The 12,587-nt window shown below is 39.0% G+C and overlaps 1 protein-coding gene and 1 long non-coding RNA gene across 5 annotated transcripts in view; one reads left to right on the top strand and one right to left on the bottom strand.

Moving 5' to 3' along the window:
- Positions 1–12,587, bottom strand: part of LOC311265254 (paired box protein Pax-7-like) — an 88,698-nt gene that overhangs the window by 43,561 nt on the left and 32,550 nt on the right. For all 4 annotated transcript variants that reach the window (XM_084366725.1, XM_084366727.1, XM_084366726.1 and 1 more), the window contains exons 6-7: positions 5,064–5,229; positions 3,875–4,074 (exon numbers count right to left, since the gene is read on the bottom strand). In XM_084366725.1, the coding sequence (XP_084222851.1) occupies positions 3,875–4,074; positions 5,064–5,229 (366 nt within the window). The remainder of the gene's footprint in view (positions 1–3,874; positions 4,075–5,063; positions 5,230–12,587) is intronic.
- On the top strand, positions 8,715–9,706 carry LOC311265255. The gene is made up of 3 exons (XR_014623560.1): positions 8,715–8,809; positions 9,047–9,127; positions 9,477–9,706. It is a non-coding gene; the product is annotated as an uncharacterized lncRNA (long non-coding RNA).

Here is a 12,587-nt window from a genome sequence, read left to right as displayed (position 1 = left end):
TTCAAAAGAGAGCAGTCAGGATAGTACAAAATCGGGCATATAGGGAACAGACGAACACACTGTTTTTAGTCACATGCATTGAAATGTATAGATCTGTTCAAATTTAAAACTACAAAAAAACAACAACAATGTGTTCGTATAACTAAGAAGAGTCTGTGCATTTCAGTGTATGGGGTGGACTTGTGGAATGGGTCGGGTGATGAGTGGAAACAAAGCACAAATATAAATCAATCAAAAAACTGTACACATTTTTGGCAGGTATATGGAAGAAGAAAGATTGTGTTAGGGGTTGGTATTTGAATTGTAAATAAACTGAGATTGTTATTTATTTATTTGATTGGGTGGTTAATAAACTGGGGATAGTCGTTGTATATTTGTTGTAAATACATTTGAGAATTTGTTGAAATAATATATGAGTTAAGAGAAGAACAGTGAGAAAGGGGTGGGCAGTTTTACTTCTACCCACTCCTTTTCAGACACTGTTACTTTTGTTTTGTTTGTTTTTATTATGTTGTTTTCATTTTTGGTTTGAAATAAAGTCATTCATTCATTCATTCAGAACACGTGTATAGACAACATAGAAACAAACAACTGGAAAAATCTGATAAACTTTTAAAACAATGAAGGAAAATTAATTAAATGCACATGACAACAGGAACGTTTCAGTCTGTCCTTAAACAATGTGGAAGATGGACCAAATGTAATATAATCTGGCAATGTATTCCAGCAGCTGGGACAACAAAACCATATGCTGATTTTGCCAACTTGTGATTTAACCCTCAGAACAGCTAGAGGGTCTGAGCCAGAAGATCTACAGTAAGAGAGCTCATGTGTTCACATTAAATAAGCAGCTCAGAGTGGTATTGTGGAGCAAGCCTGATTATGATCAATTAGTTCTAGGACTGTGATCAACTGCTCAGCTGCTGGAAAGATAACAGGGGCCATATTTTTGCTATATTCCTCAGTTGAAAATAGCAGGACTGAATAACTGTCATGGGCCAGCCTTTCAAACGCAATTCTGAGTGAGTGAGTGAGTGAGTGAGTGAGTGAGTGAGTTTGGTCCAGACAGTCTAGTCTTACAATTTCCCCATTGGCCATAGCCCTTTCAAAATGAATCCGTGTGAATGGTTACACATCACTAAGGGGCTTTTCTCTTAGATCCTCAGTCAGTGTTTACAGGGGTTTCACCAAATTCCCTGCTGCTGACAACGGATTACATCAACCGGACCAATTTCACTACCTGGTTTCAAGGTAAGTGAAATGGATCATTTGACTGACTATGTTTTAGTTTAATGTTACAACGGCACCGCATTTTGTTAACAAACCTCTCACTTGTCTACAAGCTTCAACATGTCTGCGTTGTAGCCTTTTTTTCACTAAAACAGCAAAATAATGTCAAGTGATCTGCTACTTCAGTGCACATTATCAACAAATATTACTGGGGCCACAACAAAATTGCATGTGAGCATTTAATATCTTAATCAGATCAGAAATTCAAACCATAAACTCTACCACTGACCCCAGCAACGAATTGACCTCATTTTTGCACTTTGACCAGACACAGTCCAGCCATATATTAGCTTTTGACCTAGTCTTGTTTTAACTCCACTCAGGCAGACTAAAATAGTGTACCCAATCATGACTTACTGCGGTGAACATTACTCACCAGCAGCAGCAAGGTTCAGTACTATTATTTAACCAACAGTTATCAGCCCAATGTGGTCCCAGCCCAACCCTCCTGATTACCATTCCACCACAACCTGAATTTAAAATCAGTGAGCTGATCCAGTAGATACCCATGGAAATTGAATAACAAGTAGCTTACAATATAAATAAAAGGAAGGCATTTGCAATAATTTTCTTCAAATAGCTCTATCCAGGTTTTTTTGGTCCACTGAAAATCAAAACAAATTTGACTACAGGGATCAGGTTTATCACTGGACTAAGAGCCTTTGTTCAGAGAGAATATATACATTCACACATCACTAAATGGCACACACAGAGTGACAGACTACAGGATATGATACTTGCATATCAGCTACAATTCATTAGAACGGCCTGCATTGGCAGCAACATCTGTAAATTACAGAATGAGGAGAGAGGTTGTCTGAAATTAATGATTATTAGTTAGTGAGATTATTTCTTTCCTGCCTTTTCCCAAGATGCCTTAAAAGAATTTGTTCTCCAACTGAACATCTTTCTGGTTGAAAGCCCAAGCCAGAATCCATTAGGAGCCATGGGGTCCAACAATGTAATTAAATGCACAGGCATAGGAATGGAAATAAGTTGTGTGTAAAATGTTATTGTTCTCATTCACCCATTGGCAAAGGGGCATGTGCAGTTACACACTTATAGCACTTACTGACAAAAAGCCAGTTAGATCAAACACTAATAATACTATTAATCTGGTCCTACAAACATAGACAGTAAATCAAGCAAGCCTTAACATCATTGAGGGAGAAATATGACTAATGTTCAATAAGGTTGCACAAAAAGCTTACATTTCCTTATGTACTTTGGAACGAGAGGAGGGAGCAGGGTGACAGCATTACATGTTGCAAATGTACCATGCAAGTACAGTAGTTAAAAAGCGGCTTGACTTAAAGGATAATTCTGTTTTATCTAGTCTGGTGCATCACCGTGGATTACTCTATGGATCCTGACAACTATAGAGAATAGAGTTTATAATCAGTAGAATCAAGTATATTATTTTTACACTAACATTAGCATGTATACGCAGCTGATTAGGCTCAGACCACACAGAAGCCACAAACAATGGTTACCTATTTATTATCTTTAACTTCAGTCTCTATTTAAAACTCAGCGCAGACTGAACAATGTTCAAGCACTACTTGACAGAGACGGTTGGAAAGATATTAACAAGTCAACAGCCTAACTTCAACACACCTCATGGCATCGCACCTAAAAAGGAGAGTAAAATTAGTGTGTTCACCTGAGTGTTGTGTCCATACCATATCCGAAGCTAAGCTGGAGGCGATAAAACCCATTACTACTGCAAGGTTAATTGACTATTTAGTAAATCCCGATTTACATGAATGTATGTTCACATTGCACTCAAAAGCCAGATGTTAGCGGGTGTAAGTTGTTTTTTTGGCCAGTGGGAAGGGGTAGCAGAGTGACATGTCTTACACTGAAACTGGTTGACAGTTTATAAGGCAAGGCAAGGCAAGTGAGAAAAGTAGGTGGGACTTACTGGCACTGCACTTACACAGTTCAAATCATACTTGCAATATAGGGAATACTTTGTGTTAATTGGTAATCCTCAATCTGATTGAATAAAGATCACTTGTGGAGTTCCTCAAGGGTCTTTTCTCAGGCCTCTTCTATTCAGGATCTATATGTTCCCCCTTGCTCAGATTATGGAATATTAAAACATCTCCTACCACACTCATGCTGATGACACACAACTCTACATAACAGTGTCACCACAAGACTACAGTTCCTTACGATTGCTGAATAAGTGCATCAAACAAATCAGTGAGTGGATGTGGCAGAATTGTCTAATAACTGCACACAGATAACACTGAAATAATTAATTTTGGACCCCAACATGACACATTAAAAGTCAGTGCTCACCTTGAATCCATGACACTAAAATCTACAAATCAATCCACAAATCTTGGTGTAATTATGGACTCCAACATGAATTTCGACAGACACAGGACAGTGATAAAATCAGCCAACAACCACATAGCAAGAGGGAAGATGTATTTCTCCTTTTGGTGTCTATACACTGAACACACAAATAAACTGATATGGATCATCCTTTCCAGCTAACTGCGATACAGAAGTTAATTCTTTCTACTTTACTTGATCCTCAGACATAAATGTTACAGTAGTCTAGCAGGTTTACCTGTGGGGAGAGTCCGTTACTGACAGGGTTGACATGGTTACTTGGTGCTGAAGAGCTCATAAAGGTGTCGGAGTAGCTGGAGAAGCCGTGGCGGTTAGAGGTGATACCGTAGGCAGAGCTGCTGTCTGTGCTGGACAGACCATTCTGGTGCATGGTGGATGGAGGTAACGGCTGGGGACGGTGAACTGTACCACTACCATCTGAAGAGAAAAACATGACAGCACATAGCTGAGCACTTAAAGACATACCAGCTAAAAAGCTCCCAGTACCTGTGTCCCTGTTGTACCTTGCTGTTGTGTGCAATAACACAGATCTATTTCTTCAGTTGCTTAAAGTTCTCATGAAACGGCTAATGAAATGTTATTTGCATCAGCATAGTTATGTGTTCCCTGTAAAAATAGGCAGTTTGGGATGGACCTATTGTGGATATTGGTTGCCTTTTATAGCAGCCAATAGCACTGAATGTGCATTACATCCCTATTAGCGCCATGGAGCTAGCAGTCTGCTGACTCTGGTCAGATATGCTTCTCTAAGTGAACACGGCTGGACCGGAACCTGTGGGAAGGTGTTCATTGAGAGGCAGCTGGTTAGCAGTATTAAGCATTAGCATTTAGCATTACTTTAGGAACAAGTAAAGCTATCTCTCCAGATTTGAGGCACAGCCGCCAAAGTTTTTCTGGTTAGCGCAGTTTGTTTGGACAGGTGTGAAACTTGTCATTTGTAACAAGCAACCTGAAACACACCAATCATATTCTTGTGTTCTGAAAGCAGATGGACCAACTAGAGTTTTTTAGGATAGTAGATGTGTAATTCTAGCATGAAAAATCTACAATTAAATCCATCGTCTGATTTTAAATGTTCGTATAGTCAAATCATGTGGTAACCATATTAACAGGTAGGCCAAACAAGACAGGCAAAGTAAGTCCATTAGATAGTGTGTAAAAATAATACCAGTCGGAATAATGGTATACAAGACACTTTGCTATACTTGTATCTTGCTATACTAGACACTTTTTCATTTTTTTTTTGTCATTTTCCATGACGTGGTGGATTTTCTCATAACCATTTTTTCCTCTTGAGCTTTTTTGTAACATCAGAGAACAAGGATAATAATTACATGGTATTACTTAATTATTACCCCACTATTACCTTGTTATTACTGATCTGTAATATAAATTGCTTTTTCTACCTTGGGGCAGAGTGTTTGTTGGGTAGCTGGACTCTGGCAGCTGGTACGTAGGAAGTGTTGGCATCCCCGTGGGAGGAAATCCACCCGGCAACAGGTGGTTAAATGCTGCTAGCTGATTGGCTCCTGCTTGTTTTCGCCATCTGGCCCTTCGATTGCTGAACCACACCTGTAAAAACATAGCAAAAACCAAAAGCATCAGTTGTTAGTTGTTCAACTTTTTACCAAACTCAGAGTGGGCTTTTCTCTTTCATTTAAATTAATCATACATTAGCCGGCAGCTGTGCCACATGCTATGTCACTGTCACAGTAGCTTCTTTGGGATAAGCACATACACTGCTGGATACTCCCAACAGTGGTGTCACAGTGTACACAGTGTTGTGCACTGACACAACACAAAATACACATTTACATAAGCGGAGTATGTGAAGGTTAAACTACTGGAGGTCAGCAAAAAAACAAAAACAAAAAATTTAATGGAAAAATAAATTAATTTATCATTCATTTTACCAGTCTTCCTCCATCAGATGAGCCCATGTAGAGAAACTTAATATTACCAAACTATAATAAAACATTTTAAAAAGGTTGGGTTGTTTGTTGGTTGGTTGGCCGGTTGGCTGCTTTGTCAGCAGGATTACACAAAAACAACTGAACAGATTTCCACCAAACTGCAGGATGGGTCTCGGCCCAGAATAGACCCCATTGACTTTTGGTGCAGATCCGGATAAACGGACGGATCCAGGAATTTGTTTCTCACTTTCTTTGGTATTATGAGATGTTCAAGGTGTTTTTCCACATTTTCATTAATTTCTTAGGGAATAATGCATGAATCTTGATGAAAGACATCAGGCATATCACTATACTAGATTTGGTGAGCTTAAATGATGGTTAAGCAGTTATGGGTTGTTTGAAATTTAGAGTGATACAGGGCTATCAAGTTTGAAATTGAACTTTCTACTTTCAAATTTAGCTTGCTCTTGCTGGTTTCTACGATCTTGTCAACCCCATTTTTAAGGTCATGGTCATAAACTATAAGTGCATTCTGGTCTAAAAAGCAGTATCATCAGTTGACGAGAGGTGTATTGTAATTTCTTTAGGGTTTAAAATGAGAAGGATGGATGTGAAACATGAGGACATGTCAAACACACGCACACACACTACTCCCCTTACCTCCCGGTAAGTGAGTCAAATCAGGAAGAAATGACAAAGGTGTGTGTATTGCCAAAAGCTGAACTGTTTCCTTTTTCAAATCAGCATGGCACTAATTTACAAGTTCTTAATTAAAGCAACTAGAAGACAGAATCTAAGAGCAGGTCTCAGCCTGTCAGTCTGCAGAAAACACATTTACAGAGCTGGTCTGACTCTGTTTCACTGTCTCCTCCTAACACACACTGTCCTACATTAGGACACACAGGTAACTGCATTTTTGTCATTTGCGTCATTTGAATCAAACCATACAATGCCACTTACATGAATTAATACAAGCACACACACATCCCACATCCAGAGCCATAGCAGGAATCTATATTGCCTCCAGCTTTCGACCCACCCAATTTCTTCGGGAATCCTCTTTTTTCATTTGGAGCAAATGAAAACATGCCTTTCAAGTGGAGAAGATCATTTGGACTTCTATTTCTGAAGAGGAGACTCAAATAATTAGAACAGGTGTTGTCGCCCTGAGGTACTACTGCAAGAGGAGCAGAAGAAGCAGTGTCTGACTGATCAACCCAATAGTCCAACTCCCTCTGCAAAGGAAAGTGTGAGGAGAAACAGAATATAGCCTCCTCCTGAGCAAAGCTACTAACCTTGACATGATGTCACAGGTTAATTATTTCACTGGACAGTTTGATTTATAAAGGCAAAATGTATGATTGCATGTGTGTATTTATAGGGAACTATTTGTGCCACCATCAGTCAATCAAATCATGAAATGTGTTTCGTATTTTCAGAACTGGCATTTTTCATGGCAACAGGATGCTAATCCTCTTACTTCAACAGTGCTTTTTTCATTCTAGAAAATCTAAGTTCATGAATGTATTGTCTGAATACTACTAACATCATTATTATTATCCCTTAGCCCACTTAGCTAACGTTTCTAAAGCCTTGAAAGTGCCATCAGTGGTTCCGTTATCATGATACTATGTTACTTATGCTAGTTCTCCTGAGCACTGGAAGAATCACCCATAATTGTTTCCCTAGTAACCTCCCCAGGAATCTTGTGGATAGATTACGTTTCAAAATATGGCAGTAAAACACATGGGCAGGAGCAGTTGCCAGGCAACCAGCTCAGACTCCAGACAGGAACTGCTTCTGGCCAAAAAATTAAAAATAAATCAAACAAACCCCCTTTAACACATAGAATTGTGGTTTCTGGGGTGTTTTGTATGGACTAAACAAAGGAGATAAAGCGTATTAATCAGTAAGTATTGGAGGTGTTGGCAGGTGGGTGTCGACTGTTACCGTTGGACAGAACCAGGCTATCTGATTCCCCTTGTTTCAGTGCTTAGCTAAGCTTACAGAGTGCTGACTGGTTCCATATTCAAACATGTAGGGACATGTGAGTGGTATCAATCTTCTCAATAACTGTTGACAAGGAAGCAAATCAGTTTCTCTCCCAACACACATGCACGTATACATTCACTGATGGTAATTCAGCAATTACACTTCCTTCCAATTTGTAGGCTCCCTGTAGTCCATCCCAGTTTCTCGAGTTATTGTAGTAGTATTAGATAGATAGATAGATAGATAGATAGATAGATAGATAGATAGATAGATAGCCCTAAGGGACTCACTGATAAACCGAATTAAACAGTTAGTGAATCCTGACACTCAAGAAGAAAACCTAATCCCAGGTTTATTTATATACACATTGAATATGGTCAGACTTAAACTGCAGCCCTGATGGTCAGTCTCTCCTCTGGGTGACAAATTCAGTTTGTTTGTCTCCACTTTAAACAGCACACTTTTTTTTTAATTAACCGTTTTTATCAAATCATATATTTTGCCCACAATACCACAATGTGGTTCTGTAATCGAGCCTCATTTGGCAAAAAGAGTGGAAAGATGGGAAACACTGTCCATCAATTTTGACTGTGTGAGCAGCAAGCATAAATGATGAGTCCACCTCTCCTCGTCCCACTGTAGTTCTGCGCTCTGTCGACCAGGAACACAGTCCTCCCGTTGAGTGCAAAAGCGTGATCTGAGATGTAGTGGTGGAGACAGGTCTCTGTCTGCACAACAGTCTCTGATTTCACGGTGTTTGGCAAGCCTGTGTGATGACTGGTTTTTGGGGTTATTTCAGCTTTTGTTAATAAAGCTCACCTTTACAACTGTAGTTCCTTATCCAGTCTACCTTTTCCCTGTCTTGGTGTCTACTTTTGGGTCCAACTGAACAACCACCTCCTAATTGTAACAGAGTTTCATTTTGTACATCTCCTTGTCCTGTGACCAGACATTAGCCAGGAGCAGCCTTGAATTATAGTGCAACATCTTTTATTTTACTAATGCATAATCACAATTAGGTAACGATGTGTTATGTTGAACCACTGGTGCTAGCAGTAGTGCGCAGGCTGCAGCAGCTGTTTGTCCTTCTCTGTCTGCTGCAGCTACATGTTTTTGCTTGTAAAGTAATAATCAGGCTAATCTACTCTAGAACAGTCCAGATGCACTCAGGACATTTTTGCAGAAGCCTCCAGCAGCTGTTGGAGAATGGCCTTCTAATCTGCCATCTACATCACTCTCTGAAACATGTAAGTTCAGAAAAGGATTTGTGGTCTCTGATACACTGCTGTGTTATTATTGATTTTATTGTTGTTGTTGTTGTTGTTGTTGTTGTTATCTTTATTACTGAATGTTACATTTAAACCTTGTTACTAATTAAATGCTGGTCTTAGTCAAATTAAATAAAGTTTATTTGTACAGTGCCTACTTTATATGAAGTAGAATGACACAACAGACTTAATGCAGTGGTGTATGTTTGAATACAGCAGCAGGTCAGGCAACAAGGAGCAGCAGTACCACCACATCCAGCACGCCACCTACCTCCAGCGGAACGCAGCCTGAAGCAGGTGAGTTTTTCAAGTACAAAGACCGTCACTGACCATAGCACCGTTTCAACGTATGTTATTGAAGCAAAAGAAAAATTGCTGTCACTGACTTTGTAAATAGTTGAGCAAAACCTGCACTGGAACTTTTAAATTCTATTTTTATATGTTTTGCACTGTTTTGTATTGTTTGAACATATCATCTTTTTAATGCATGTTGTTGAAGCTGTCAATAGGACTTTTTCAATAGTTGCGTAAAACCAGCACTGGAACTTTGATTTTACGTTGTATTGTTATATTGCTCTGTTTACTTAAGTGTTTTTGTTTGAGAAGTAATTAAACTGTTGATGGTGTTTCCGATGGCTGTTCACAGGGGGCTCCAAATCCTAATCTTGCCTAGGGCAACAAAGTGGCTAGAGCCAGCACTGCATGCAGGGTTGAACTTATACAGCTGCTTGAACCAACAAGGAAGTTGAGAGACGAATTGAAGGACCTTGTTCAGCATGTTCCGTGCCTCCAGTCGCTGACTATAGCTCTTCTAATGGTAATGCATTTGTACTTAATGGATAATGGCACTAATTTTACAAATCTAAGTATGTTTACAGGTGTTGGGGGTACTACTGTATATGTGAAAAAAGTAGTATAAAGCCTTTTGTGGCTCCAGAGGAAGTTGCATGTAATCTGATAAACTGCCTCCAGTGATGTCACTCTGTCGCTAAGGTGCATTGTGGGTAATGTAGGCACCAGGTTTTGGAAAGGAAGAACAATGCATGGAATAAAATGGCAATGTATCTGGTTCTGCTGATTTTGAATTGTCCATAATGCATCCAACAGTATTATTGGACAGCAATGATAGACCAGTGGACTGCTTTTCAAGTCTCAGTCCCAGTCACTGTCAGTCACCTCTGTACTGCATCCCCTGTCTTCAAACTAAGGTCAGTTGGTCTTAGAGGCTGTGTTCAGTTCCAGATTGATTCACTCACAGGCGGCTAAACCCTGGTGACTCTCACTATCAACCAAGGTCTCTGTCCAGGCAAACTCTAGCGGGACTGGCTCCACAACTAACTGAACCTTGAGCTAATCAGCTAACGGTAGCTAGCTATGGCCAAGGATAGCTAGCAAAGAGCAGCATCCTGTTACTCTGGTGACATGATGCCCCCTACGTTTTTGGAGCAACCTTTGACCTTTCTGGACATATTTTAGAAATTACACCTCTACACCTTTTTTTAGGTTAAATAATCAGCCCAAAAAGACATCAAATGAAAGCAACACCTAACACATCTTGCTAACAATTTTACAGTTTGATGTCCAGCCTGAAAATTATAATTATCGTGTTCACTGCTTCCGTTACTGCAGATTGTCTTTGTAGGACAATGTAGCCTAGACGTTCAAACTTTACGATTCTAAGCAATGGCAATTCATCCTTGAACTCTGATACTTATTAGCTGACAAGTCCACATGGATGAGAACCATGTGATATGGTCAAAAGCTCCAGAGCCATTGAAAATCTAAATTAATTGAAATTGTTTTGTCAACTGTATATTAACTGTTCCTTTTTAAATGTCTTTCTGAAACCTGTGTGACTGTCGGGTGAACAGTGTCAGGCAGAGGTACATACTGTAGATCATTCTGAGGACTGCACTTAGAAGAGCAAAGTGGCATAGTGTGGACTAGTTTCCATGCCATGCTGGTTTCTTTTTCTCTCCATTTTGCTTGGTCTTGATTGATCCACGTGGCTGTTGTGGATTAAAGCTCCCGTGAGACCGCCCAGACCCTTCTGTGATCTGCTGTGAATTTTACAATGAGTGGTAGGCTTGAAAGTGGTGGGAAAAACAGATTCCAGCCAAAATGTTGGGGAGTGAGACATGCATGAGGAATGCAGCCCCCACCCAACTACTGAACACCTAACAGCTGTTGTCAGCGCTCTACAGTATTTTCTCTACACACTGTGGAGCTGTCAGAAACCAAAGACAGGTTTCTCAGCTGAGATGTCAACAGCAGGCACGGTCTCCTGCATTCAACTGTGTGTATGTGTATATGAAATTTGGTCTGTAAATTATAACAATAATGTGATATTAACAATACATGTCATGACAACACAAATGAATCCAATCACAGAGACTTATGAAAGTATGATGTGTGTATCAGAAGATCAAAGTCAGAAAATACAAGTAAAAAGGAAAACCAGTGATCTCCTCACCGCTCAACACCTGACAACAAACATTAACATGTAACCATGTAGCCGTTCACTGTTAAGCAGCACCTTGCTCAACATGTGATATAATGGCTAGAAATGTCCAAATGAATCTGTGGCCTAGATTCAGTGGGACAAAAAATCTGACAAGACAGAGGCACCCTTACACAAGTGAAGTGGGGATAGTGTTTCTAGCCCTTTGATGCATGAATTATTATATCACAACGTAACATATTTTTCTGTGTTTCTTTTTAATCTTAAACAACTTTTATTTTTCAATATATGTTATTTTGAAGAACAAACACACTGCAGTGGACACAATGCATCGACTTTACAAAAAGTGGGGTCAGGAGTAACTGTTAAATCCTTCTCAGAAAACCAAACAGGTAAAAACAATATTCATCAACTAAATGAAATGTTCAGACGTCCAGATCCAGATTTTAATAATATTTTTCTTTTACATCTTTTTTCTGTGACTGAAAATACATCTGTCCACAGTGAACATTTTACAGAAAAGGGTTCATTCTGTTTATTGGGCCTATATTTAGATAAAATCTGAAGATTATTTATTATTGGTGTTAAATTAAACTATTCAAGTGAATTATATCATAATATTTAACGCCTTATTTAGTTGAAAAATATTTTATTTACCTGTGTGGCTTTCTGAGAATAAGAAGATTTAACAGTAATACCAGAGATACTCAGTAGATCTCCTCATCTTGTCGCCATTTTGAATTTATGATGTGATTTCTCAAAATGATTAAGAGATACAAAGATAAATAGAATGGCACTCAGTAGAGTGCAGACCTTAATTAAATCAAGACTAATCCAATATCAAATAAAACATCATTAAATCCACAAGGTCCAGATTTTTATTTGGATCTGCATCAAATTGTACTCACTCATAGATACCAACCAGATTTTTTTCATCAACACCCATGCATTATTCCCTGAGAAATTAACAAAAATGTCCAAAAAAAAAACAAAAACCTTGCAATATTAAAGAAAGTGAGATACAAATTCCTGGATCCATCCCTTAGTTGGATCAGTTTTTAATTTTATGTTGTGACAACACTCAGTTTATACTTTCTTTAGGTTTAGGCACAAAAACCACTTGGTTAGGAAAAGATCATGTTTTGGCTTAAAATAACTGTTTTGGTCACCACAAACACAACTGGAAATCATCCTGAGGTCTCCCTAAAAAATATCCAGTGGCTTCACACAAAGGTTAAAATTCTTGGGCCGGTTCTAGAAAAGTTTATTAAACCTGAACTGTCCCTCTGCAACACT

The sequence above is a fragment of the Pagrus pagrus genome (assembly GCF_965226575.1).
Source record: "Pagrus pagrus genome assembly, chromosome: 11".
Lineage (NCBI taxonomy): Eukaryota > Metazoa > Chordata > Actinopteri > Spariformes > Sparidae > Pagrus > Pagrus pagrus.
The sequence above is the reverse complement of the archived record's forward strand: the minus strand, read 5'-3'. Positions and strand labels throughout refer to the sequence as shown.